This window comes from Strix uralensis, chromosome 23 (genome assembly GCF_047716275.1).
Source record: "Strix uralensis isolate ZFMK-TIS-50842 chromosome 23, bStrUra1, whole genome shotgun sequence".
Taxonomy (NCBI): Eukaryota; Metazoa; Chordata; class Aves; order Strigiformes; family Strigidae; genus Strix; species Strix uralensis.
The window spans coordinates 100,546-127,235 of NC_133994.1; the positions used below are offsets into that span (position 1 = coordinate 100,546).

The following is a 26,690-nucleotide window of genomic DNA, read 5'->3' on the forward strand; positions in this document are numbered from 1 at the left end:
GTGAACAGGTCAGCTCCACCTACAACACACCCTGGCAAGGCCGGAGCGATTTCAACTCCTCAAATCACCAGCAAGGCCGATTGATACGATCCCGAGCACATCCTGCCCATAAAAGCAAACGCTCTTGCTGGTGTCGGAATGTCTCATCCCGTCCATACAGCAGGGCTGCAGGGAGGGAACCCTGCGAGGCTGCAGGACAAGGTCGTACCGTCATCAGAACCTATGGCTGACGGATCCGCCGCAACAGCCGCAGCCCTTGTGCTGCTGCTGCTGCACATCCTGCTTGCTGAGTCAATAAAATCAGGAGTGAAGTGTAAAACTTTAAAGAGTAAAATAGAAAATAAAGAATAGAATAAAGCTCAGTCCCTCACTCTTTAGTATAAATGTGGGCATATGTTTATAGAAGTATTTTTATTAGATGTGTAAGTATTTGATTTTCCTTTTGCATTCCCTGAACTCGCCCAGCTGTGAGCTGATACCATTACACTATCTCCAAAATACACACGTACAACTTGACAAGGGGGGGTTTGGTGTGTTCCATAATTAGCAGGGACGTCTGGCCAGCTGCACTGCCCAAGAGAGACGCTGCTGAACTGCCAAGGAAACGCGCCACTGAAAGTGAGACAGAAATAAAGTACTTCAGAGCACCCCAACAAAATATCAGGAAAAAACCCTGTAACATTCAGTTACCTCTCTTTTTAAACATTTAGAACAAATAGCTAACTGCTTAAATACATCTAACAAATTATATGCTATAGCTATTTGGCAGTTACCGTTTAAACAATGCAAGTCAATTCATAAATTATACCATTTTAAGTCTCATCTATAACAGAAAAACCAGTGAGATAAAAGATGCCCCATATGGTTTTAGTTTTGGGGGGGGGGGGGGGGGGGGGGGGGGGGGAGTCCCCAGTGCTGCAATGCATAAGGCTACCAAAAAGGACTGGCAGATTTGCTAATCTGTGTACTGCAGGGGAACATGTTTTTACGGTATCTCAGCTGTTACAGCCGAGACCCCAAAGACCAGCAATGCCACCAACTTTTAGAAAAGGTGCTGCGCTTGGGTCTTTGGAAGGAAACTGACTTTTTTTTTTTTTTATAGACAGTCTTGTTGGTGATGACTTCTACCACCAAATACATCATCTCTGAAGATCCACTCTGATGGGAAGTTCATAAAATGAAACTTCTTTGAATGAAAAAGATTTCCATTTTGGAAAATCTTTCCAGCTGAAGTCAAAATTACACACCGTCAGTTAAGGAAAAAAGGACATTACTGAAGCAGTAACTCACCACAACCACATCAGGACTCACTGTCACTAGTCTGAGGGCAGCCCACGCTGGTGCAGTCTTACAGCTCTTAAGATGAGACTTTCTAGACATGTAGCCTCACTCTCTCGCACATTATGCAGTTGTACCATGCTGTTGGTGACGTACACGGCCCCTGCGGTGCACATTGGTGGTCAATTTCTTCTTCGCCTTTAATCTGGCCTCTTCAGCTTCAGCCGCAGCAGCTCCTGTCCACAGCCAGTAAGCACCCTGCCTGTCCCTTTTTGCCCCCACGGTGCAAGGAGAGCAAGGTCAGGCAGAAACAACATATGTAAGCACAAAGCGGTTGCAATCAGCAGCATCTCCAGGGGAGGAATGGATATCCGCAACCTCAGCATGACCTCTAGTAGAGGGAAAGAAGCAGTAACCGTTGTTACCGTAGATCAGCCCTGGCATTGGAGCCCCTACTTCCACGGGGGCTTCTGGAAGTGCCTCAAGGGCCAGCTCGCCACTGGCCCCACAGGGCTTGGGGCTGATGTGGGGCTTCGGGACAGGCTTCAGGGAGATGCCAGAGCTAGGGGCAGCTGCACAGTGCAAGGCTCAAGGGGAGCTCTGCCGAGCTGGGGAGGTGCCTGGCATTTGTGCCTGGGGTCCTGCCCACCTCCTTCCCCTTTACCAGCTCTCAGGTAACTCCCCGGGGCTGCCCCGGCCCAGCTTCCCTTGGACCCTGCCGCAGCGGTGGGGTGAAGCTTCCTGTCCCACCACTGCTGGGGGGAAAAAACATGATGGGCTACAAGACACAGAGGGAGGAATTTTTTTTAAAAGGAGGGATCGAGAGCCATAAAGAGAAAGATGGAGAAAGGAAAAATAGTGACAGGGGACAGCTCAGAAAGGAAAAAAAGGAAAAAAAAAACAGGCAGAGGGAACGAGACAGATAGCGATGGACTACAGGGCAGAGCAGAAAGAATTAAGGAATCGGGACAGAGAGAGATATAGAAAGACGTCCCAGAGATCTAATCTCCACAGGAAAGCCACAAATCCAGCACCGTCTCGGTCACAAGGGTTTGGAAACAAAGGACGGAGCTGTACATCCCCCCGCATCGCTCCGCCGCCCTGTCCCTCCGCTCCGACCAGCTGCGCCGACGGAGCGCCCCCAGACCCTGCGCCCCGGCACCCCTTGCTCCTCCCTCACCCCCTACCCCTGCGCCCCTTTCCCCTCAGCCCAGACCGGCCCTCCCCGCTTCCCGGCGCGCGCAGCCCACAGCTCGCTCCCCCGCTCCCGCCAGCACGTCCCGGCTCACCCGGGGACGGACAAAGCCCTTCGGGGCAGACCCGCCGGACGCACCGCAGCAGGCAGGAGACTTCCCGACACCCGCGACCTCCGCGGCGCCCCCGGCCCACAGCGCCGGGCGGCCCCGGCCCCCACCCGATGCCGGCGAGAAGGAAGCGGGTCCCGCCGCGCGCACGCGCGCGCCTCTGCTCCCGGCGGGCCGCGCTTCCGGCCCCTCCTACGTCATCGCACCGCGACGCACAGAAGGCCCGGCCGCCGCCATGGTGCAGCTGGGTGAGTGCCCCGCGGGCCCGGCCCCGCCACGGCGCAGCCCGGTGGGGGCCCGGTGGTCCTGGCCTCTGACTGCCTCGCGCTCTCTTCGCAGGCAGCCGCCTCCTGAAGGGCTACCGCGGCGGCCACGTCGTGATCCGCTTCGCCCTGGGGGGCTGCACCAACCGGCCCTTCTTCCGCATCGTGGCAGCGCACAGCAGGCGCGCCCGCGACGGGAAGTACCTGGAGCAGCTCGGCTGCCTCGACCCGCTGCCCAACGCCCACGGCGAGAGGGTGGCGGGGCTCAACCTGGAGCGGCTGCGCCACTGGTTGGGCTGCGGCGCGCAGCTCTCCCGGCCCGCGGAGAAGCTGCTGGGTAGGCCCGGGGCGGGCGGGCGGGCGGGAGCCGGGCCGGGGCGGCTCGCCGCGGCTCACCGCCTCTCCTTGCAGGTCTGGCGGGGTTCCTGCCGCTCCACCCCATGACGGTGACCGGCGCCGAGAGGCGGCGGCGGCGAGCGCAGGAGGCCGTCGTGCCCGCTGCGGACGTCTCGCCCGGGCCCGGCGACGCATCCTGAGAGACGCCCCGTGCGAGGGGCTGCCGAGGGGCCCAGGACAGCGCCAGCCCTCCCGGATGCGGCTGCGCCCTGCCCTGTCAGGGTACCTGACCACATTAAAGTGTCATTTGCACACTCTACACTCTGCCTCTGCTGCTCTCTCCGGACTCCACTCTGAAAAATTTACTGTTGCTGCCAGATCGGGTGCAGCAAATATAAAAGGGGTTTTCTTACTATAATGTGGGTATGGAACTATTCTGGGAGGCACGTACGGCTTTTCCTAAAGGCATTAGGTTATTAGCTCTAGCGTATCGCTTTCTGCAGCAATGGCCTGACTAGGGCCAGCTTCCATTTGTCTGCTGCACTCATCAAGTGTTTTGACTCCTGGCTCTGACTTACTCTTAATAGGACAGTCCAGTGGTCCAGGAGAGGCCTAGCACTGACAAATGAAAGTGGCATTGTAGCTGCGTTTCTGTTTAGTTTTTACAGAGAGGTTCTGGGCCTATTTGTTCAATTTACAAGCAGAAGGGAAAGATTTCTGAAGTCTTGGGTAAAGAGGGAATGGGGTTTGCATGGAGTGAGATATGAGTTACTACTTCATCACATAGTTGACCCTATCCCGAGAAGCAAGAAACTCACTGAAGCCTCTCTCCTACCTTAGATACAGCTCTTGCTTTTTGGGGTTTCCTTTGGCACAACTCTTACACAAACAGAGGTTAGGCAAGGACAGGTTTTCAGTTTTGCATCCTGATAAGGCTTGTAGCATAACCACCCCAACAGAAGAACAGACAACACTCTTAAGAAGGGGGCTTGCTTGCTTTTAACAAAATCACAATACTGAAAATGGGTGGGTTTATTTCTGCTTACGGATGAAAGATTCAATGATTAAAAAAATATTGTTTGAAGTGGACGACACTGTGAAAGGTGGTACTGCTTTTGTAATACCCTCCCCCTTCCATATATCTGAATGTTTGGAGTCATGTTTTCTGTAACATGGTGACTGGTACACAGTTTCTAGGAACTTCCTCTCTAGCTTACTCTCAGTTTCTTTGCTTCAGAAGTAAAGGTTTGCATCTGCACTTGTTCTTCCTATCGTAGTCTAAAGATACCACACAGCTTTCCCTTTCTGGAGCTTTCTGCTTCAAACACAAGGAGGGAGGTCTGTAATGTTTCTTTTGAGAGTTTAGTGGAGGCCTGGCTTTTCTTACTATTAAGAAAAATACTTTGTTATTAAATAAAGCATCTTACAATCATAAACAAGGCAGTAAAGCGGTTGCTTTCATGTCCTTTTGAATACTGAAGTGCCATGGAAGTGCTCTGTAATGCAATAGGGTTACTGATGCAAGACACAGTAATAACACCAGGTAAATGAAGGAAGCGTGAAGAGGAGAGTCCGGCAGTGCTGAGGTCCTGCTTTCCACAGTGGCTTCTCTCGGCTTTTCTCTTGCCCTGCCTATTCTCTTAAATCCCCCGCTAAGGCATCTGCTACACTGAGAAACAACATGCAACCGATCGGAGGGGATTTACAAAGACAGGGTGTTTCTCCTCACCTACCTACCTCTTCATTGTCTGTGCAAGTGATAGATCTGTTTCTTTTCATGGATGAAACAAGTAACTTTCTTAGGCTCCTGAACTGTTGCAAGTGGATCAGAAGAATAGTTTGTGCAACAATGCACAGCCTCTGGGCCGCAGTAAACCCAATCCTGCCAGTGATTTGTTCTGCACAGATGCAGAGTACTGTGTGCCAGTACAGGACAGCCCAAGGTTTGTTTTTTTTTTTAAAAAAAAAGGCTTAGTGAGCTTTTAAAGCATAATTCTCAGATAGTTGCTGTAAAACCTGCATACAAGGAGCGAGCATAAGCCAGAAGCAGAGTAGAGTATCATCAGGCTGCAGCATGGGAAAAGCTAGCATAGAAAGATACAGATGAAGCTCAAATCTCTAACATAGTAATTCTTCCTAGCATTTGATAGCAATACTGTTAAATGCCTTATTGTTCAGGTAGCTCTCGTAAGCTTGGTTAGCACTGTACTCACACAAACCAAAATGGTCATTTCTTCTCCGATGATGTGATTCCTCTGTTGGCCATTCCATTGGCTACTGCAACAAAATTTGTTATCCTTTGTTCAAGAAAGCTATTGCTGGATCCTAGAAAAAGCAAAAACAAACAAAAAAGCTGACATACAGCTTATATAGGCGAATACTGCATCATCCCTACTACAGACTGCTCCTCGGTCTGCAGACTCCCACTCTGTGCATACTTCGCATTTGAATTCATCTGATTAACATTACTCATCACCTGCTTTCTTCCTTCTGCAGGAATACTTCTGTGTTCCATACACTGGGCAAGCTGACGAAGCAGTCTCCCCTTTGTTTACTGTTAACTGTTAGCGCTACTTGGGTACTGGACTATGCTGTTGCCTTTCAGATCTAAAGTAAAACTCCTTGGACACCACTCGGTGGGGGCATTAGGCATAAGCTGCATACACCAAAAATTCTCATTATTCCATGCACTTACTGTTTCTGCATGGGATATATGAGAGAGAGAGAGCATATTGGCACAGCTTTTAACACGAAGAACTCCTTGTACAGCGTAGAACACTGCCTTCCCAGAACCTTCACACTGTTAGGAGACAGCATGGACAGCGAAACCAACAAACTAAGTATTCTAGTAAAAGACCTCTAGTCTGTCCTGGTGCTGCTGCCCTAACTTTTGCTGTTGTCTTGGGTGTTGCAGCCTGAAATTTGCCACCCTAAACGCAGGCACACTTTCACTAGCACCTTCCCTTCTACTGACCCTGCTACAGAAGCAGCAGCCTGGCCCAGAGGAACAGCAATGGAAAATGGCTGCAAGTCATTTCCTTAGTGAACATCAACAAAAACCTTCCCAGCAGAAAAGCTAGGCTAAATGAATCATTACATCTTAACAACCAGCAGTATGGAAAATGTCGATTTAGATAGATTAAACAGATGCTGGAGATCTCCCTTGGCATTTCAGCTCCAGCAGTCATAGAATTCTCAAGATGTTTACTGTACTTAAAGCAATTCATTGAGTGTTGTGATGGTAATGGCATCTAAAAGTCTCTCGCTGTCTTGCAGTCTGAGGGAGGGAGAATATACATTAGGAAAGTCACCTTTAACCAAAGACAAATTTTTAAAATCAAATAATCTCCTATAGAGTACAACATGACTAACTACTTGTTAGTAGGAAATAAATTGTCTAGACAACTCTTTCCAAGTAATTCCCAGTATACTTTTCTTTTTTTCTGTATATAGTCATGCAATTTTACTTGATTTGATTCTTGAAAAGACTTATTGTCTTCATTCAAAGATACAGCAGAAGTTCCAAAATTGGTAGGTTGTCTTTTTTGAGAGACACAGCAGAGGTCAAGTGAACTGCAGACACACAGTGAAATGGTTACAGCTAGCTTAATTACAAACATGAGACAATTATTAGGTGCTTTCTCCATCCTTCTCTCCATTTTCCTTACTTCTGCATATGTGTTAGAAATACATTTATGACCATCCACAAATAATTGCCATCAAGCAACTTTTAATGATAAGGACTTAATCAAAATTAGCCTTTAGGCACTGCTGAAGAGATTAAACTACAGCACGGCATAAAATCACTTTTCTGCCTAAACTCATGCATCTTACTTCTAAACAGCAGCTTGCCGATTTAGACAGAATATTTGAAGCATTTGGATTCCAAAAGGTAAACATCACTTTGCAGTTCACAGTTCAACAGTGACCACATACAGTAATTTTTGTAAAACACAAGCTGTATGACAAAGGAAGAGAATAAGCAAGTAAGCAGTGCCTCTTTTTTAAGTTACTTCTATGGATTTGGTGCAACTTCCAACTCTGCATGATGGTGGCACGCTCTGGGCTTTTTCCACACACCACCAGTATTGCCCAAAGCCCCAAAATGACATACATTGATGTTGACTTAGAAGTACCATGTATGTAAACACTACATAAATACATATGCAAAATAAAGTCCATATCCCATAAAATAGCAAATGTAACATATATTCTCTTGGACAATGCGTATGAGCATAGCAATAGTTTTCTAACTACATAAAGGTATTTTGTAATATTATTTACAGATGGAAGCAGAGACAAACATTACCATCAAACACATTGATTTCATCAATTCTGTGAATCTTTTGAAAATTCTTGCTTGCAACAAAATGATCTGGAACTCCAGCTACCTAGAAAAGGAAAGTGCTCAAGATCCATTTAGTGCAGTAATGCTGGCTACAAAACTTAAAGAGAGAAAACATTTTAAGAACTAGTACTGCATTAGGTAGTGGGACCAAAAAAAAAAAAATTTGAGTTTAAAAGTTCAATAAGGAAGGGAAATTAAGGTTACACAGCAGACCAACAAAAAAAGAAAAATTCTCCAAAGTCAAGTCTTTAGATTGTCAGAAATCAGAAGCGCCAAATTATGGTATCTCGTGCTATTTTGTTTCAGTTTCATCCTGAACATTCTTGGAGACAGCTGTCCTATAATTAAGGAAACGGCACATCACAGATACTCCTGCAGATATGACACTACATAAGCCCAAAGGAAAAAAAAGAAAGATGAATAGACTCATCAGTGTGACGGTCCTTTACCTCTGAGGGCTTGACTTCGTAACTTCAGTAGTGTTCCTCCATTTAAGAAAATACTGAGTCTCACGAAACTTGCTTCTCAAATAATAAAAAAAAAGGAATACTCAGGGACAGAGGATAAAAACAAGACGTTCTTACAAGTCGTGCATTATGCTTTCAGCACTGGAGTACAGTAAGCCACAACAGCTAAAGATTACACAAGTTATTTCATCTTGGCATCATAGATCAAGCATCAGAATAAACTTAGGTGAACAGTCAAGTACAACTCATTTAAAAGGAGTGACGCTCCAGAGAAAACCCTTCTTCTGGACCTAAAGACCAGGTGAGCAAAAATAACCTCTACAAGGATGCCATGCACAGCACGCATAAACACCAAAAGGCCCATCAGGCTTGGTAAACCTTGGCTGCCTACCCAAATACAGATGCAGGCTGACAGGGATCATAGAAATAATTTTAACTGGATTTCAGTTGTCATCTTCGCTCTCAAAAGACTCCTGGGCTTAACTGGAATTTCTATGAGATCTCACACAGTTACAACCTTCCAAAATCAAAATAATTAATTATCTCAGATAATGAAACCCAAAGCCCTTTTACTAGTTTCAATGAGATGCAGAAGATGCAGCTCTAGCTGAAAAGTACTTAATCACTGATCCCCATGCAGATTTTAAAACATCAGAAGGTACAACTGTATGAAAAACAAGGATGATGTGCTGCAGGCTTTCACACACATTATTTTTCTTAAATTCTCACCCTAACTTTGAGAGTAAGCTTCTGCCTAAGGGCAATTCATGCAAAAAGACCCTTCTCCCCAAAGCTGGGTTACGGACAACTGCCCATCCTCCTGCTAAATCATCACAAGCCCTTGTAGTCTTAGTTAAGTCTAATGTGGAAGGAAATATGCGTGTATTGGCAACCATCACTGTAGACCACAGCCAGAACCTACATAGCAAGGTTTGGGAGCCAGGCCACTGCGGCGTCACCCCACAGCGGCTCTGTGGAGCAGTTCTGCTGGTGGGAGCTCTGCGCACCCAGGAGCCCAGCCGTGGCACTTTACACCACCTGAGCAAGACCAGTCACTCTCAGCCTTTCCAAAGTTGTGAAAAGCACTCTCCAGAGCCAGGTCTACCACGGGCAGAGGCTGGGACCTGCAGGTTGGCCCTGCCGCTCTCCGAGGCCTCACAAGAGTCACCGCTAACCTCGACGACCGAGGACCGGGCCACTCTCCCTGGCTGTGAGATGGCACCTTCTGCCCACGAAGCTGACGGAGCGCCGCAGCCCCAGCGTTCCCGCAGTGGCGGTGCCCACAGCAGCATGTGCGGCCCCGCAGCTCGCTGCCACCGTGCCCGGGCACCACACTTTCAGGTCCCCTGCCTCAGGCCAGACAATGCCACTCGTCCCCCCGGGAACGACGGGGCAGCCGGAGAGAACACCCCACGCTGACACCACCGCTTCCTGTTGCTGTAGCCCCAGGGTCACAGATGGGCCCTTGTCACTTCAGGGGATCGATGAGCGGTGCCACGCGCCACCGACTCGCCCCTTGCCCTCCCACGGGCAGGGGAAAGCTTGGTGAAGCCAGCGCAGACCTTCTTGCCGTTTGCCACGCCCAGTGCTGCCGTCCCGGGGGCGCGTGAGCCCACCGCACCACGATGGGGAGACCAAGGGCGACGCAATGAGGCAGCGGAGGCTGTGGCGGCTTCTCCCGTTTATTCGTTCCGCGTGCGGGGCAAGAGCGGACGCTGCTCCTCGGCGGGCGGCAGCTCCTCAGTGGGCGGCGACTCGTAGGTGACACAGAGGGATGAGAAGAGACAGCCCAGGAAGGACACCAGGCTGGCGAAGTACATGGCGCCGCTGGCGCTGCCGACAGCCGCCGTCAGCGGTCCCATGGCCAGGGCCACGAGGATCTGTGCCAGGAAGTACTGGCAGCTCAGCAGGGAGATGTCAACGCCCATCCCGCGCCGCGTGCCCTCCGCCTGCGAGCCTACAAACTGTGGGGGACACAGCATAAGGGGGTGCCGTGTGACCCCCTCTCCCCTCCCCAGCCCGGGGCTCACCTCGTGGCTCTGGTAGTAGTCGCAGAGCAGGGAGTAGGGCAGAGTGCAGAGCGTGGCGAAGAGGATGCCGTAGGTAGCACACAGTGACAGCACCACATAGACATTTCTGGAGAGTGTGGCCAGCCCCGTGCCCAGCCCGAAGGCCAAATATGCCACAAAGTACAGCGTCCGTGTGCTGAACCGCTCCTCCAGCTTCTCCAGCGCGGCTGCAAGACAACAGCACGGCACTCGGGGTGAACTGTAGCCCTCCCTGCTGCCAGCTGGTTAGTGGAGCCAAGGGGTGCACCTTCAGGCCCCGCAGCCCAGCCATTAGGCAGCAACATCTCAGCAGCAACTGTTACGCCTTTGAGTAACTGGTGGCTCACATGTGAGCACCAAGGACCCCTTCTGAATCCCGCTGCCACGATGCAGCCTTGCTGCCCTACCTGTATGAAGGGCACAGCAGAGCTGAAGCCTGGCAGTGCCCCTGTCCCGGAGGGGGAAATGGGAACCTGGCAGGGGGCAGGGCAGACGCACGACACATACAACGAGGTGCTGGGGTTGTGCGTGCCACCAGGGCGCTCTGCCAGGGGCACAAGGGCACCGAGTGCTGCTGCACCAGAACTGTGCCTGTGGTGGCTGCGTGTATTTCTGGATTCAACATACATTGAAAATGCCACTTCATAAAAGGAACTATATACTAACAGAGATATATTTTCACTGGACTGCTAATCTCATCTGCTGTCCATGCAGGCCAAGCTAGCTAGCAGAGACAAGACAGTGAAAAAGAACACACTGCTTCAGCACTCGTGCTGCGTGGCAGGCTATGCGCAACATAAACGCCAGACTACTTGTTGCAGAAAGCCACTTAAGGAGCAGGTGCATCTTTCTCACAGCAGTGGCTAAGATGGCTGTACGAAGTACCTGAATAGAAAGCAGCACTGAATGCATAGATGCACATTCCCCAGCAGCCCATGGTGACCCCAGCGTTGTACTTCTGATACTCATCTGAGTTGTGAGGCGCTTTTGGATTCCCTTGAAACACTACTTCTCCCATGAAGTCGGTGTAGAAGAGTAACATCCCCTCAAACGAAAGCCATCCTGAAAGAAGCCAGAAGTAACCTATTAGGATTGCAGAGTATCTGTTTCTCCTTGTAAGCTGACATGGATGCTATAAGCTGTATTAAAAATCACAACTGAAGACAGGTGCAACATGAGTATTATGTAACATTCAGCCACATTTATCCGAGGCTGCTGTTCCCTGTGCATTATGCTACAATATTTGTCAAAGACATTTGGGATTTTAAAGACTAGAGGCTGACTGCAGGCCACAGAATACTGGTTTAGCAAGACAGACAAACAGATTACAGCAGTCTGAGCTGCCTTCAGCTTTTGACAGGACAAAACGCTCAGTTTCAGTGGTTCATCACAGTCATTTCAGGTTGCTGTTGTCCTCCCACACAGAACTGGAAGGTGTGCTTCTTATGTCACAGTTGCAGCCTCTAGAGTGCCTCTGATAGTTAAAAACTACTCAAAAAACCGTCATCAGGGTCACTGATGCAGGCAGTCTCTTAATTCCTTTCACAGCCAGTGAGTTTTAACTACCCATTACCTTCTGTCCAATTTTGTGTAAACTGGATAGCTTGCAAGCCCCTCCTAACCATCAGTCACGCACTGATGTACAGGTAACAGTGCACTGGTTACAGGCGCTCCTGCAGTGTGGTGTTCTGCGCCTCCTCACAGCCTGTTCTGGGACCCCTACACACATGCTGTCAAAGGGAGGAATGTGAATGCCAGTCTCGGGTGTAAGCAGGGAAATACTTGTCTTTCTGCTCAGAAATGCCAGTTTCAGAGTGTTTAAAAAAAAAAAAAAAAAAAAGTCGGTAAGTTTCAAGTTTCTTGGTTCAGTGGCATTTCTCATCCCAGTGTAAACATTCCATTTAACAGTCCCACTGATTTAGGCCGTTGTTATACCCCTTCTAGGAATGTAGGGTTTACTGTTTTGTTGTGGGGTTTTTTTTTCCCTTTCTCAGTGTTCTAAGAACCTAAATACCAGTAAAGTACCTTATTGGTGAGTGTATATGAAACAAATCATGTCCTCTCTAGTTACCAGCCACTGCAGCAATAGATAAAATCTTTTAAAACATTCACCCGAGGTAGACTACTTCACGGTGAAAGCAAGACAGCACTTTCTGAATACCTAGGAAGTGGTTGATGCAGAGGTTACGAAGAGCCTTGGGCATCTGGCAGATGGTCGAACAAAGAAGTTTCATGGAGAGTGGTTGCTCAGAGGACTCGCCTGATCCATTCAGCTCGCTCTCATACTTAACACCATTCAGCAAGATATTAGCAACCTGTACCATAAGAACTCCCAGGTCAACAAACACAGTCAGAAAAACCTCAAACATCCTTTGAACAAACCTATGCAATATTACACACCTATCTGATCATCTAAAAGTTAAACTGTGCTGCTGCAGTATGTTGACCTGGACATTAAGAACAGTGTATTTAGCTAAGCTGTAAGTTCAGCCTTGGAACAAGTGTTAAATGGCAGCACCACGCTGCAGCTTTCAGTATACTTGAACAGTATTCTTCACTTCTCATTTGGCAACCACATCCAGATGCTGGCATAGGGAAGGCATAAATCCCATTGCATTTAATAGGAGCTGTACCCACACATTCAGGTGAATTTGGTTCCTGAAGTTTTAGAGACAACAGTGAAGAAGAGGCTGGTTTTAACTGAAAAACATTCTCATTGCTTGCTAACCTTGATGCTTGATTTCTACATGCACAGTATGTAAGATCCTGGCCCTAATGAAGTTTGCTCTCATAAACTGGGTCAAAGTACAGCAACAGCAACAAACAAACAAAACTAACAAAAGGCCCACCCACCCACCCACCCCCCAAAAAAACCCAAACCAAAAAACAACAGAGGACAGTTTACCTCATCCTGGATCATAAAAAAATGGGCCAGCATACAGAGGTCTCAGACATTCCAAGTTATCACCAACAGTGGGAGGTGAGGTCAGAGTCTTATCCCTGGGTAAGGGAAACCTCACCTCCCTGATGGAACCAGATGTAATGACTGCCATAAGGAGAAGCTCATGGGAGAATCCTATCCCTGGCCCTATCTTGAGGTATTTCTGTGGAAAGGGAAGATATAGTCTCAATAAAAACGTGTCTTTTTCTGCTCTCATGTGGTAGCTCCCTGGGTGCTGAAGCACAGCTAAAAATACCAACCTAACTTTCACATGTGGCCTGGTGAGATTGGAACGCTCCCATTTCTGCCATCTTAACAAAGGCAGCTGACAGACTGCCAGTCATAATTCACATCCTACCCGCTACTTTACCGATCAAGTCATAGTTGGTATGTTGTTCCCATAATGACTTTTACGAGCAAACTATCATGAGCATTCTTTAAGGACGGATTTGTGCACTGCACATTTAAATCTATATAAAGAGATTAAATGAATGCTCAGGTTTACATGGTCATATAATTGATGTTCCGCCCTTACCTGTTGGCTGAAGGTTACATTTCTTCGTCTGCTATTTTCTGGACAGTGTCCTGTTACGATATCTGGAATGGCCAAGGTCTGAGGTCTTTTCAGGATCCCTGGTGACCGTGGCTTTATCGCATCCAGTGAGCCCACCCTTAGGGCCTCGCCGTCAGGCCCTGGCGTTATGCTGCTCTCCCCTTGCTCCAGAACTCCGTTTTCTCCTCGGTAACAGCCATCAGGCACATGAGGAAAGCTGACACTGACGGGCTGCCTGGGCAAGCTAGCTGGAAGTGCTAAGTAACTACTGTGCCCGCCTGTAAAACAGTCTATAAGCACACTGTCAATATTTGAAGTCCCAAATGATGATGCAAACTCATTAATTCCTGTCAAGGAATTGTCTCTGCTGACAAAACTGCCGTATTTGGGCGTGAGTGGGCTGAGGGGGGAAACGGGACTCGTAAAACTTGCATATAAGTGAGCTGAGTTATGAGAAGCAATGCTTTCATTTACACCCTCCTCAAAGAAGAAAGGTGGAGAGGGAGGGAGGGGAAGACTTGGACTCTTCATCACCTTTTTCTTCCTGCTAAAGGACCTTAAGGGTCTCTCTGGAATGCTAATTAGAGTCAGCACAGTAGTGACAGTCAGTATAACTGAGGTGAAGACATAGATGACACGAAGTTGCCCTCCCACAGCTTTTCCAAAACTGGTTTTTTCCCAGTGTATTCCTCCAACAACATAACCAAAGCCACCTCCAAGACCTGGTGGAAAAACAAAGCTGAGATTATCTTCCCTAGCCAATGCTGGAAGTCAGTAACAGCACAGCATCATTTGTCTAATGATTTGTGAGTAGAATACAACGTGTTACCTCTGTTTTACTAATCAACCCCTTTTCAATTCAAATGAAGTAATAAACACAGTTATCTGTGCCACAAGGACAGTCTGGATGTACAAACACGGTACAGAAAGAGGGAGAAGGTCAGTGCTGTAGAAGTGATGATACAAATAATCAAAAATGGTAGTTCTTTCTTTGTCAAGAACAAACCACTTTACCTTCAGCTATTTCAGTCCGTAAAACAGAAGTGTCCACCAGCCTCGTGGCAAGGCTCTGCAATCAGTCAGCTAAGACTGTTTTCCTGAAAGTAAGTGAAAATCCATTTTCCTCACTCAGTTAGAGGAACGCAGATCTAACTGCGTCCAAGACAGACCGAATCACTTCAGAAGCATAGCAAGCTCATTACTCAGCAACGTGCTGACAGCGTACAAAACTGCCACTGCATTACTACTAATGAACATGGAAGTTCTGAAGGCACCGGATACCTCTCTCGCTCCATTCACGTGCTGAAAGCCTTACGATACTATCCTTTCTTTCTTATGAACATATTCAAGAGCATGAAAGAGTCTCCTGACAGAGAGGAAAACTAGACTAGGGCAGTACAGCAATTGAAGACGACAGCGATGAGGAATCACAGTGCCCAGTATGTGCTTTCCCTCCAACAGAGCAACTAAAAAAGGCGTTTTCCACACCTGCAGGAAGCCGAACCTCCTCCCTCAAGGGATAATTTTGTTTCCACAGGTGTTACAAATGATGTGCGGGACCTTCAGATGTAACAGTCCAGGACTGTGTTTTGTTTGGTAGTTACAAAAGCCTTTTGCAGTAAGCAGAAATTTGTTTTCAAAGTTAATTAGTGCTACCTCTCCAGATATTCGGTTATTATGCTTATACAGGAAAAGGCCAGTGATCTACACTCTGCTTTCTCACAGGAGGGCTTGTTTACTTAGCATTGACATCACTCGGGAAGCACCAAGAAAGCATACCTGCTAACAAAGCGTGGATGTTGAGGCCCCTGTCTTGATCCACTGGGCTGCACACATCCATCATGTAGGCATGACTGGGATTGTCTGCTGAATCTGCACTGAAGTCCATGAGGACAACACCACAGACCGTAAGAATGATCCCCCATTTGTGGTTATTTGCAGTGTCAGACAAGGCACTCCCTATATCTTTGCCATTCAACATAAGCGAGAGCCCAAGCAACGCTCCTGGGAATAAAACCAAATCACATTCAATCAATTGATTGCTCGTAAGCAAAAAAACCCTGCATTGCTCCATGCTCTAAAAGCATTATACTACCTGTACAGCCTTGTGGCAAGCACTATTGCTCTTGTTCAGATCTCCACAGTCTGGGGAATGAGCATGACCTTTTCCACTGTTCAAGTTTACAAGTGTCTGGAGTTGGTTTTGGCAAAAAAACCACATTCTTGACCCTCAAAACATCATCTCTTCAGACTCTGACAAGAGAAGCTTTCACGTGTGGATCTCCGGCTGCCAAAGAATCACCTCAGTGCCACTCACCACCTTCTTCAGACCCATAATACCCAACACTTCAGAGACGTTTTGTTCAGCCTAGTACCACAGGGAACGTCACAGGAAAGAGATGCGCAATGTTTCTACTTTACAAGCATTATGCCCATTGTTTCTAAAAGACGTACCTACTGCTAAGACCAGAATGAAAGGCCTTCTCCTCCCAAACCTCGATGTGCATCTGTCACTCCAGGCCCCCAGCAAAGGCTGTAGCAAGAATCCTAGGAAAAAGGAATCACTGATAAGTAGCATTTTGCTACAAGCCTGTTTCACAGGGAAGTTAAAATAGGTACCTTAAAAGGCAGTTGAAGGCAGGACACCATGGCACAGTGATATCCCCAGTGGGTACCAGTCACCCAGGTGTGCACACAGTGTACTGCCTTGGCTTTTCTCAGGTTGGGGACTGAATAATGTAACGCGCCGCTGCTTGTTGTCACGGCAGCTCAGGCTGCACCATTAATACAGCAGAATTTGACCTCAGGTGAAGAGTAAGAGCACAACAGTTATACATTCTAAAGCACTCTGTTCCTTACAAGCTATTTCATTTACCCTTAGATGGGATGTCCCCTGCAGAATTAGCTTGGAAGATAGCAAGAAGCAAACATGCAAGTTGGAAAGGTGCCTGTATTACTCTGGGCCAGCCTGTGAGCAGAGGCCTATCCACTCTCTTCTCCTGAAGTACATCCCACGAGTACAAGAACAGGCAGAACAAAGTTTCCGATAGCCCATCCTATGGTTCTTCCCATAGTAATGGATATGCTCCAGCCCCGCCTCCGCGCTAAGGCAAGTAATCCAATGACCATAACAGTAGTGGTCAATGGTCTTTCACCATTGGAACACTTCATTTGTTTCAGAAAGTTAAACAGGAGAAGGCAATCCTACTCTGCTTTTTTCACACACCCGTGGGAACTGCCTCCGTATGCTTTTTTTCATAGGGACATAAATGGATACCCTGATCCTCTTTTGCTAGTTTTTAAATATAGGAACAGAGTAACCAAAGCTTGCCCTCACACAATATGTAAGAGGTTGAGAAGCCATGAAAAGAAGACTTTGTGATCACACCAGGCCCATTTCAGGCAAGACACAACAAGAATATTTATCCATTCCATTGTCTAAAATTATGGCTAGTGCTCCTTAATCTCGAGAGCACACAGAATATACTTGGGAACAGCTGAGGCAGAGAAAACAAAAACATATAACCCCCGTGTAGTGGAAGAAACAAGAGGGAAGAAATAGCACAATGAAAAGCTACCTAATATAGGGCTGATGAACCACACCATTCCATACAGTTGGTCCGGAAGCCCCATCTGAAGCAGCACAGGGGTAACATAGGCTGTTTCCATGGCATAGCTGAACTCAAGCCCAAAGAGAATGCACCCATTAAACAGGAGTTCTAGGAAAGACCTCTGAGGCTGGAGATCCCCAAAGTCAATCAAGTCAATAGGACATGGAGTATTTGGCGGTGGTGGTGGCGAAGGGCGGATGCGTTTTCTCCTTTTCGGATGTCTCTTGAAGTTGTTGGCCCGATGACTTATGTGCCGTGTGACCGATCCAGAATAGCCTGGAACTTGTGACCTCCAGATTTCCTGAGAAGCCATGCTTGGCAAGAGCGCAGCATCGCTGACGGGGGTTGTTGCAGATGGTGGAATCATCACGGGTAGGCGTCTGGAAGAAAAATAGCTCAGAATAAAATGGCTGAGTAAGAAAACTTTGCTTAATTTCATTTACTGAAGTTCAAGCAATTTCTCAACATTTCTCATACTGAGTGAGGCCTTCATATTAGCTACAACCTTTTCTCTCCATCTCTTGACATGAGGCATGTACATTTTATAGGCACATCTCCATCTTTGCACAAATGAGACGTCAAGAGATTCTATCTCGGTTACCTAGGCGTTGCCTACCATCATCTGGGATTAAGACTGAAATATTTAAAACAATTAGCAGCCAGACATGTCACACCTCCCAGGAGTTCCCATAACAGCAATAGGTTTACATTTATCTGCAAATTCACTTGAGTTAAATTAAGATGAATCACAACCTCAGTTTAAGTTTACAATAACACAAAGCTGTGGCTTGGCTGCAGATCCAGAACCCTGCTGCAATGTGAAATCACCCTTCGGTACAGATCCTACCATTCCTGCAGCCTGTGCTGAGGCCAAGGCTTAATGCAAAACTGTTTTCACAATGACTGAATTTGGGTTTCCGTTCTATTTACATTCCTGAATTCAGTAGGGACTTGCTGTTGCAAGGACAGGGTCTGATCCTCTGCTTCTCGATGGTTCTATTTACATAAGACTTTACTGGAATGCCCAAAGAACGTGTTTTGAAGCTCAGACTACACAAGTGGAACACCTGGATGAGGTCAGCTGGCAACAAATATGCTTGGAACCAGAGGCTGGTATCATTTTTCAGTACAGAAACTGAAGTTTCAAACTAATTCCTGAGAAGATGACGCATACCCCACAAGCCACCCTCAGCACTGCTACTCCTCTCTCAGAGATTAACGGCATTCAAGTACCGAGCAGCCTCCTCAGGTCTCATCAGAATCACTCCTGTAGCCAAAGTGCACATACTGTGGTGGGTAAAACTGCCAAATGGGTTCCAAAATACCATCTCAGGATAGATGCCAACAGACCTGCTGAATTAACGAACCACATGTGACTTCTTGCCTCTTGTTGCCAGAAATGGAAACAGCTCATGAAGTCTGACCTTTTCTTTAGGCTTTCTTGCCCACGGACCAAAGGCGGCTGCTGCACAAGGATGGTTCCACATCACCCCACACCTCTTCAGGAAAACCCTCACAGCTGCACACTAGTAAAAAAACCAACCCTCTTACTTTTTTGCTTACAGTTCCACTGGGGAAAAGACTTCCAGCTGTTCTGCTCTTTGGCTGTACAGAACTCCCACAAACTCCTGTTTTCTGCTACTTCCTCCAGTGCATTTCATGCACCAGTCTTTCCTCCTGTAGCCCTTAGTCTACCAACACCATTCTTTGCTGCACACCCTGTGTTTACTGTCATGCTGACACAAAAGGTTGTTAAGCATGGTGGTATGATGCCCTACACAGATCCCCACCTCCACACAAGTGTCGAAAGAGAGACACTGCACAATGCAAAAGTGAATGCCAAGCACCTCACAGAAGACTGCAGCTGGGGTAACTTGACTGTATTTGGGGCCTGAGGGGGAGAAGGAAGGTTGGGAGACAGAAGACATCTACTGAAGTATTGCTAACGCTTACCATGGGTTTCCTTGAGACTGCTCCTCTTCAGACCAAGATACATACCACGTAAGAGAGAACAACAAGCAATTCATAACTGTAGCTACATGCCTTGACAACCCCCATCTCACGAGGCACCAACAGCAAGCTGCATTTTGTTAGGAAACCTCATTAGACACAAAGTCCCCTAGACTGACAGAAGGAGAAGCGTATGGAGACTTCATGAAGATGCCCACACCAGTGCTCCCCTTGACAACATTTTCACAAATTACTGAAAACTTCTTATGATCTGCGTCGTTCATAAGCAGAGTACTTACTTTGCAGGAGTACATTGCTCAGCCTCCAGGTCAAAGTAATTCCCTCACAATGAGAACTTGTTAAAAATTAGGAGAGAGATACCAGAAAAAAGACAGAACAAAAACCCAGTCGGACTTGCGAGGGATGCTCTAATGACCCTTTCACAGAGACACAATACAGCTGTGCTAGCACTCCCTTTCACCACTGATACGCCTTGCCCTTTGCACCCAGAGTGTTGATTTCCCTCTATTCATCTCTAAGTTTTATTTCATATTAGATCCTCTTTCATCTTCCTGTCTGTACTGTGCACTGCAGAGACTGTATCACAAGTTGTAAGTGGCAACATTTTAGTGACAGAAGAACCCCTCTGCATGGCTCAAAAATACACAAGGTGCTCTGTAATTACTTAAAACAAAAGGCTATTATTGACAGAGTATCACCAGTCCAGCAGAAAGTCAGCGTGAAACTGTGAGCTGAGCCTATATTCCTCATTGCCGGTTTTCCTCAAGTTACGAACCGTTCACCAGAGGACACCTCCGAAGGACTTAAGCCTGTCCTCAGGTGAACCTACCCGCTGGTCACCACAGCTTCAAAGCAGGAAACCTCTCACGCAGCGTGGAAAACCATTACACGGCCGCTAGCTTTCACCGTCAACAGTTATTTGTGAATTTTGGCACCGCGTCTGTTCCCCGCACCGGCGCACCCCGGTCTGCAGGGCCCCGCCGAGGCCGGCTCTGCCGCCTGCACCGCCGAGGCGCGCGGCCGGCCGGCCCCGTTCCTCCCGGGCTCCCTGCACCGAAAAGGTGTTTCTCCTTCTTCGGCAGAATCTGGACTCGATTTTTCTGCGGTGGGTGCCGAGGGCTCCGGACGCCCCGCGGACACCGGCGCTGCGCGGGCCGCCCAAACGCAGCTGCCAGCCGAGAACGCGCCGCCGCAGGGCGGGGCCGCCGCGCCCCACCGCCCCCGGGCGCCGTTCCCCCGAGCAGGAGGCGCCGCCAGCGCGCCCCGGCCCCGGCCGCCCCGGCCCGGCCTCACCTCCCGCGGCGCCCGGCCCGGGCCCGCACTGCGCCGCGCGCTGCCGCCGGCCCCGCCGCCGTGACGTCGCGACCGCCCGCCCCGCAGCCGGTCCCCCGCGATTCGCCGGCGGAAGCGGCCGCCCCCGGGGGCGGTTACGGCCGGCGCCGCCGCTGCGCTGGGCCCCGGCGCCCCTTCCCCTGCAGAGCTCTGCCACGCCGGGCCCGGGCGCGCCCGGCTCCGGGCCGGCCCCGCAGCCCTGGGCCCGCGGCGGACGGGGGAGGCCACTCGCCTGCCTCCGGCCACCTCCCGCAGCGGCCGGCGCCAGCTGCCGTACCCTCATTTCCACAGGCTTCTCCCCTCTCGGCACCGGCGTGGCAGCGGATCGCGATGGTCAGATGGCGAGCTGGGCCGGAGGTGTTCGATAGGCCTGTGGAGCAGGTGCCGGAGATGGTGCTGCACCCTTCCCTCCTCTAGCTCCGCCTCCGCGGGCGGGTAAGGTGGCTTGGGGGTTTGGTTCTACAGTGCCGTGGTTTGTGCTCATGTTCCAAATTTCCCCCCGTTATGTAGTGCGGTCTGCTCTGGGTACTTATAAAAAACTTCAAACTCAGGGCATCAAGGATGCTTAGTTTTATCTCCAGAGGTTACCATAACACTGCATGAATCTTTATTATATATTACCGTTTTAGATCTTGTAGAATATTGTAGCAGAAAAATGGCTTCCCTGCACCTAAATCACTAGTCACAGTAGGAATAATAGGTATTGTGTCTTTGTCTGTAGAAAACTAGCTCTCATTTATGTGGTAGGTGGTGCAACCACAACATCTGAAAAAGATGCCAAAGAGCACTGTTGGAGGCAGGTGGGGTGTTCAGCTAGTGCTCAAGTTCATATAAACCCCGTCAAGAAATGGTGAGAAATTTGGGTAATCTTGCAGTGTGCAAGAGACCACCGAATATTCTTACCACCAGGGATTCCGTCACCTGATTTGTGGTGTTCAATCTTTAATGTCGGTTTAGCCATTATATTGGTCAAGTATCATCGTCAGCATTTATGTAATCCAACAGCAGTGTAAAGGACCTGTTTGCAACACTAAGGGTTATTCACTCACAGCACAATGACATCTATGGGGCAGAAGGGGGTCTGTACTGGTCTAAATGAAAAGTGGGACTGGGTTCCTCACCTATCCTCACAAATGTTCTTCCTCAAAACCACATTGCAACCAGCACATCAACAGGCGCAGCAAAACTTTTCCCTTTACTGCTTTCTAAGGCAGGGCCCCGTGCCCCGTTCCCTGCACGTTGTTCCCACACTGACCCTAAGATACATGCTTAATTCTGCCAGACTAGGTAAAAGTGAGCAAGAAACCTGTCAAGCACCAGCACTGTTGCTCTCAGCTGTTTGATCCAGTTCACCTTTTCACCTTCTCCTTCACCCATGCCAAAATGCTCATGCAGATAAACTAAACATAGATGGGAGAGTCAGTCTGATGTCCTAGACATCTTTGAGTAATGGATGCATCCCAAAATACACCTATTTGCCCCAAACAACATGTGTTCTGCTGCTGCCCTGCCAGACACTGTCACAGGCTTCTATCAAAGATGCTGCAGGTTCCTCATTTAACATACATTCTACCCCCGGTCCTTCTGGCAGATTTGTCTCTTACCTGTCCGTGCTGCACTTTTCCTTTCAGATCCCCAGATACGGGACTCTCGGAGCCTGCGTCAATCCAGCCTTGCCACACGCCACTTTCTCAGTGCCAATGCCAGATGGCTGCCACCACAGCAGAATGCTGTGGTCCTCCTGCCAGAGGGTCTCATCCACAATACAGCAGCCACTGCTCCATTTGCTGCCTATGGAGAGAACAAACTGGTTTTAGAAGCCACATTCTCAATGAATTGATTAAAACCATTGCTGTGGCTCTGGAACAAAACAATCATGTTCTTGTTCAAAACCATGGGCTGATGGCATTCCTTTTATTTACATGCCTCCAGTACCACAGCAATTGGAAAAATCCTTCACGCTTCTGAGCAGCAAAGATTTGCAACCCTAAGGATGAAGGGCAGGAACAGGGGAAGGTCCAGCCAGGTGCCACAGCTGGTAAGAGAACATGAGCAGGCAGGTCTGCTGCCTGCCAAAGGGATCAGACAGGTGGGGCAAGACACGGCGTTTGCTGGGAGGAGCCATTACCATCAGCAGTAGTTGTAGTAGCACCAGCTACTGCTCGCCCAGCTTCTAGTGCTCAGGGACAGCTAAATGAGCTGAGACTGTGGCTGTCAGACCACCCACTATTGTTTGCTGCCGCCTTTGCTCAAGCCCCATGGTCAGCCATCCCTTCAGTGACCACACGAGAACACCGTGCAACAGCCTGTGCTCCCGCCAGCCTCAGTCCCCCCCACCATCCATGTGCTAGAGAGCTCTGCAAACACTGAGCAGATGAACAGGGCATTTAAGAGCCCTGTTCCTTGTCACTGAGGAATGCTTCTTGTTCCACCTGGGCATGGAGAGCCAGTTATATTACTAATGTTGGCAGGCAGTCGTGGCCATTGCATATGACGATTTTTCCCTGTGAATGTTTGAGCCATTAAACTCATGTTTATTCCATGTTCAATGAAATAAAATTGTCTGCTCAGAACTTAAAAGGATTAACTCTTACACCATTTAGCACAGTTTGTTCACTTGGGATGGCGGGACAAGGCGCTCTACTCCTTCCCAGGGTAACCACAATGGAGAGAACGAAAGCAATTCCTGCTGTGCATTCATCTATCAGCATCCTTTGGGCTTTAGACAAAACAGAAACCACAAATCTCCTCTCCTGTGTGAGCTGAGCTTACACATAAATTGTTGTAATGTAAAGATACTCATTTACTTTGTACTAATTTAACCCAACAGCATTCAAAGGAGCGAGTTTTGGTGATGAATACCCACTGCTATGAATCTGCGCTGTTCCCTCCTACCTTCTCTGGGTGCAAGATGTTTTGCATTCATTAAACTCTTTTGTTAAGTCTTTCCGCAAAGCAGCTTCTGCAGTGTATTCATCTCTCTGCTCCTTTACAGCTCCCTGTTAGGCTCACTGTTTCATTTGCCAGTGGACCTCATTATTTGACTTCCTCAGATCAGGACCATTCCTCTGCTTCTTGGAAACCTCTCTTCCTATCCTCATAACCCTTTCCTCCGAGGTAAACATTAGCTCCAGTCGAGTGAAATTCTGTGCAAACCACCAACAAAGAGTATGCTGATCTGTCTCTTGAAGAACGGGGTTTTGGTTGTGTGACGTTGGGTGCTTGTTTTTCTTTTTTCATCTTAAAATTCATTTTAAAACATCTTACAGTTAGGTTCAGTGGCTTCGTGAAGTCATTCAGTGATCCACCTGGAACCAGCAGCTTCTTTTTCAAGCACAACGTGATTCTTTTCGGGGGGGATACAAAGTCTGTACCAAACAGACACACTGTGAAAGCTGTTCTGTGTTTGGGGGCCACCACTTCAGAACACCCAAAGGCCACATGAATCCTGGAGTAAAGATTGATCTATGCTTAGTGACCCCAAGAGGGAAGGCCTGATGAGTTACCAAGTTCTTATGTCTGCAGAGGGTCCTGCACATGCCCTCCTCAAGCTATCCCTCCACTTCCTACAGAAGAGCAGGTTATCTGCAAAGAAGTCAAGGAAAAACTATGCCAGTAGATATCACACATGACCCCTCTTCCTTCAGAAGGGCCGTGAACGTGCACATTCTGCACTGCTGTGTTTCTGTGGGAGACTGTGGGCACAGCCGCAGAGAGCTCCTCAGAACAAACCGTACAGGCTTACGACAGCCATACAGCTTGGTTGCCCTTGACACAAAAGGGTTGCCTTGCCAATATTGTAAGAGAATCTTGGAAAGTGTATTCCTTTCTGAAGACACAAGGTGGGGGGCAAAGGCTCTCAAATGAAGGGACCTTTTTTTTTCTTTTCTAATTTAGCAGAATTCACTTCATTTAAAGGGAAAGAAAGCTGCTCAGTTTGGAGGACTTCAATTTGTCCCCTCCTGAGCTCCACAACAAAGGAGGTGGGGTGGCAGAGCAGTATGTGAGAAAAATCCAGAGCAGCATAGGTTACAGAAGAATAATTGCCAAACCTATCTCAAGTCAGTTTGCACAATTTCCAGGTCAGTGATGCTGTCACATACTGGATACCTTTCCTTTGTAGCGTGTCCCCATGCCCACAGTGAAACACTGCATATTTCTTGCTCCTTAGGAGGAATAAGTCGTCTAGTGTAATCTGTCATTTTTGACCACTGCAACCTGGCACTAATACAGAAAGAACTAAATATCCTTCTTTTCCTACTCCATGTTGAAGTGACAAGTTAATTATTGTCCATGTGCTAAAGTGTTTCAAAAGGAAAAACAAAAAACCCTTTGTCTTGTTTGGGAGAATGAGATTCAAGGTTGCAGGGGCAGGATAGGGGGGTGGGGGGGGTTGGGGTGCCACTCCTATTTAGTTAATTATTAAATGTAAAGGTTAGACTAAAGAAAGCACTCAATTTATGAACAAGTTGAGATCTCTTACCCATTTGTTACCAATATTTAGCTCTCACTGAAAAGAGTAATTGACTGATTCATCTCTGCTGTGCTAGGCCTTAGTACCACAGTGGATTTGGCAAATTCACTGCCAGCGATATTATACAGCACATATGCTTTTCAACACTTGGTGCTTTCATAGGGTTTTTTAGAGAAAGAGAGAGATGTATACAGACACAGTGACTTCCTAAGGTCTTTCAAGCTGTATAGGATTTATTGCCATGGATTCAAGACATTTGTCTGATATAAATTAAATTGCCCAAGAAATTTTGGGAGAGTTTTCGGAAGGGATTGGGGGAGAAACAACCACTCAGGTTACATGGCTTTGTACAATAGCTTCTTTGTTTGGTTACTGCCTCTGAAACCACTGTGCCCAGTCTGTTGCATCTTCCTATTTTACTTAAGCAGTCTTTGTATTTTAGCAAAAGCACGCTTTCAAAAAGCTACAGTCAGGAACTCTTCCGGCAGAGAAGTGAGATACAAAGATCTCTGCTCATGTCCAGAGAACAAGGTGTCAGCATCTGCATTGCTTCCTCTTGTACACAGGCATGACTCTAGATATTTCCATATGCACAAAACCAGCCCACTGATTTTTCACCATATTTTTGTAGCCCAAAAAAATTTTTTTAAATTAAAAAGAGGTGGTTGATGCCCCATGCCTGGCAGTGTTTAAGACATTTGGAAAATGCCCTTAATAGTGTGCTTTCATTTTTGGTCAGCCCTGAAGTGGTCATGCAGTTGAACTAGATGATAGTTGCAGATCCCTTCAAACTGATCTAGTCTAATCTATTGCCTGAGACTTTTTTCTTGAGAACCAGAAAAGCAGTGTGATTACTTAAGAAGCTATGAGTAAAGCCCTGTACACTTGCTACTGGGCATCAGGCTCATCTCTTTTAAATACAGTCTTTTTCCAAGTTCAATGCTCCAAATATTTCTGTAATCCCTTAGAAAGCTTAACACAACTCTTCCTTTTACAAAGTATATTCTTCATTCCGTCTAGTGCAGTTAATGAAAAGTGACATTACTAACCCCAATGTGGATCTCTCACATGTGTTGCAGTCCTTCCAGCACCAAACTACAGCACTGGGGGCTTCTTCCCAGAGAGTCCCGGCCTTCTTTGGGCAATGCCGCCTGCTCCGGTGTGGGGTCCTCCACAGGCTGCAGGTGGGCATCTGCTCCTCCGGTGACCTCCATGGGTGGCAGGGGGGCAGCCTGCCCTCTCCCCATGGGCTGCAAGGCGGGGGGGTCTCTCTGCACTGACACACCTCCCCCGCTTTCACCTCCTTTCTTCCACTGACCTTGGAGTTCGCAGAGGTGTCCTCCTTGCAACTCGTCCTCACAACTCCCACTCCTCCTCCCAGGTTTCCCTGGAAAATACGTTATCGCAGAGGCGCAGCCACCATCGCTAATTGGCTCGGCTTTGGCCAGGGGCGGGTCCCACTTGGAGCTGGGGGAGCTTCAAGAAGCTTCTCACAGGGCCCACCGCTGTAGCCCCTCGCCCACTACCAAAAACCCCACCTCACACATGAACCTAGCACAAGGCTGAAGCGCTCCCTAAATCCAAACTGTCCTTGCTCCTTTTGCAATCCAGTTTTCCAGATCATTTCTAGAGCCGATGCCAGTTTGCCCTCTTCCCTTGAACGATTCCTGTACATGTATTCCAGGTACACAAGAGCTTTTGCTTCTTTGCTAAATCCAAAAGAAACTCTGCTTTCCACAACATTTATGATATCAGTTGAAGAAG

The 26,690-nt window shown here is 48.1% G+C and overlaps 3 protein-coding genes and 1 long non-coding RNA gene across 12 annotated transcripts; 2 read left to right on the forward strand and 2 right to left on the reverse strand.

The window, feature by feature from the left end:
• Nucleotides 1-373: 373 nt before the first annotated feature.
• LOC141953899 (uncharacterized) lies at nt 374-2,746 on the reverse strand. Of its 3 annotated transcripts, none has more exons than XR_012632038.1 (3): nt 2,693-2,746; nt 1,291-1,669; nt 374-612 (listed from the first exon to the last, which is right to left on the reverse strand). It is a non-coding gene; the product is annotated as an uncharacterized LOC141953899 (long non-coding RNA). The 3 variants fall into 3 exon arrangements; XR_012632036.1 differs by having other exon boundaries at nt 2,612-2,731; XR_012632037.1 differs by having other exon boundaries at nt 2,568-2,719.
• A 43-nt stretch (nt 2,747-2,789) lies between these two features.
• MRPS16 (mitochondrial ribosomal protein S16) lies at nt 2,790-3,500 on the forward strand. Its single transcript, XM_074892832.1, has 3 exons — nt 2,790-2,830; nt 2,922-3,182; nt 3,257-3,500. The coding sequence occupies exons 1-3, from the start codon at nt 2,818-2,820 to the stop codon at nt 3,379-3,381; spliced, it is 399 nt and encodes a 132-aa protein (XP_074748933.1). The 5' UTR covers nt 2,790-2,817; the 3' UTR covers nt 3,382-3,500.
• A 3,394-nt stretch (nt 3,501-6,894) lies between these two features.
• On the reverse strand, nt 6,895-22,193 carry SLC45A1 (solute carrier family 45 member 1). Of its 7 annotated transcripts, none has more exons than XM_074892823.1 (9): nt 22,057-22,193; nt 17,117-17,529; nt 15,993-16,085; nt 15,318-15,542; nt 13,521-14,260; nt 12,206-12,359; nt 10,930-11,106; nt 10,027-10,232; nt 6,895-9,960 (listed from the first exon to the last, which is right to left on the reverse strand). In XM_074892823.1, exons 2-9 carry the CDS (start codon nt 17,514-17,516, stop codon nt 9,679-9,681), a joined length of 2,277 nt encoding a protein of 758 aa, XP_074748924.1. In that variant the 5' UTR covers nt 17,517-17,529; nt 22,057-22,193; the 3' UTR covers nt 6,895-9,678. The 7 variants fall into 7 exon arrangements, with proteins under 7 accessions (XP_074748924.1, XP_074748925.1, XP_074748926.1 ...); XM_074892824.1 differs by lacking the exon at nt 22,057-22,193 and adding an exon at nt 20,730-20,852; XM_074892825.1 differs by lacking the exon at nt 22,057-22,193 and adding an exon at nt 20,414-20,466.
• On the forward strand, nt 18,313-23,032 carry LOC141954119 (uncharacterized). The gene is made up of 8 exons (XM_074893324.1): nt 18,313-18,378; nt 18,585-18,678; nt 18,833-19,018; nt 19,134-19,150; nt 19,888-19,939; nt 20,203-20,401; nt 20,501-20,887; nt 22,084-23,032. The coding sequence occupies exons 1-8, from the start codon at nt 18,313-18,315 to the stop codon at nt 22,418-22,420; spliced, it is 1,338 nt and encodes a 445-aa protein (XP_074749425.1). The 3' UTR covers nt 22,421-23,032.
• The last annotated feature ends 3,658 nt before the right edge of the window (nt 23,033-26,690 follow it).

Bases quoted from the DNA above. Each gene is read 5' to 3' on its own strand.
- MRPS16 (XM_074892832.1), top strand. The intron at 3,183-3,256 runs GTAGGCCCGGGG...CTCTCCTTGCAG, and splicing joins GCCCGCGGAGAAGCTGCTGG to GTCTGGCGGGGTTCCTGCCG.
- SLC45A1 (XM_074892823.1), bottom strand. From the start codon at position 17,516: ATGATTCCACCATCTGCAACAACCCCCGTCAGCGATGCTGCGCTCTTG. The intron at 16,086-17,116 runs GTAGCTTTTCAT...CCTTTTTCCTAG, and splicing joins GTTCATCAGCCCTATATTAG to GATTCTTGCTACAGCCTTTG. The intron at 11,107-12,205 runs GTATTCAGAAAG...GGCTTCTTTCAG, and splicing joins CTGCATCAACCACTTCCTAG to GATGGCTTTCGTTTGAGGGG.
- LOC141954119 (XM_074893324.1), top strand. From the start codon at position 18,313: ATGACGCATACCCCACAAGCCACCCTCAGCACTGCTACTCCTCTCTCA. The intron at 18,679-18,832 runs GTAAAAAAACCA...TTCCTCCTGTAG, and splicing joins ACCCTCACAGCTGCACACTA to CCCTTAGTCTACCAACACCA. The intron at 19,940-20,202 runs GTGAACCTACCC...CTTCTTCGGCAG, and splicing joins GGACTTAAGCCTGTCCTCAG to AATCTGGACTCGATTTTTCT.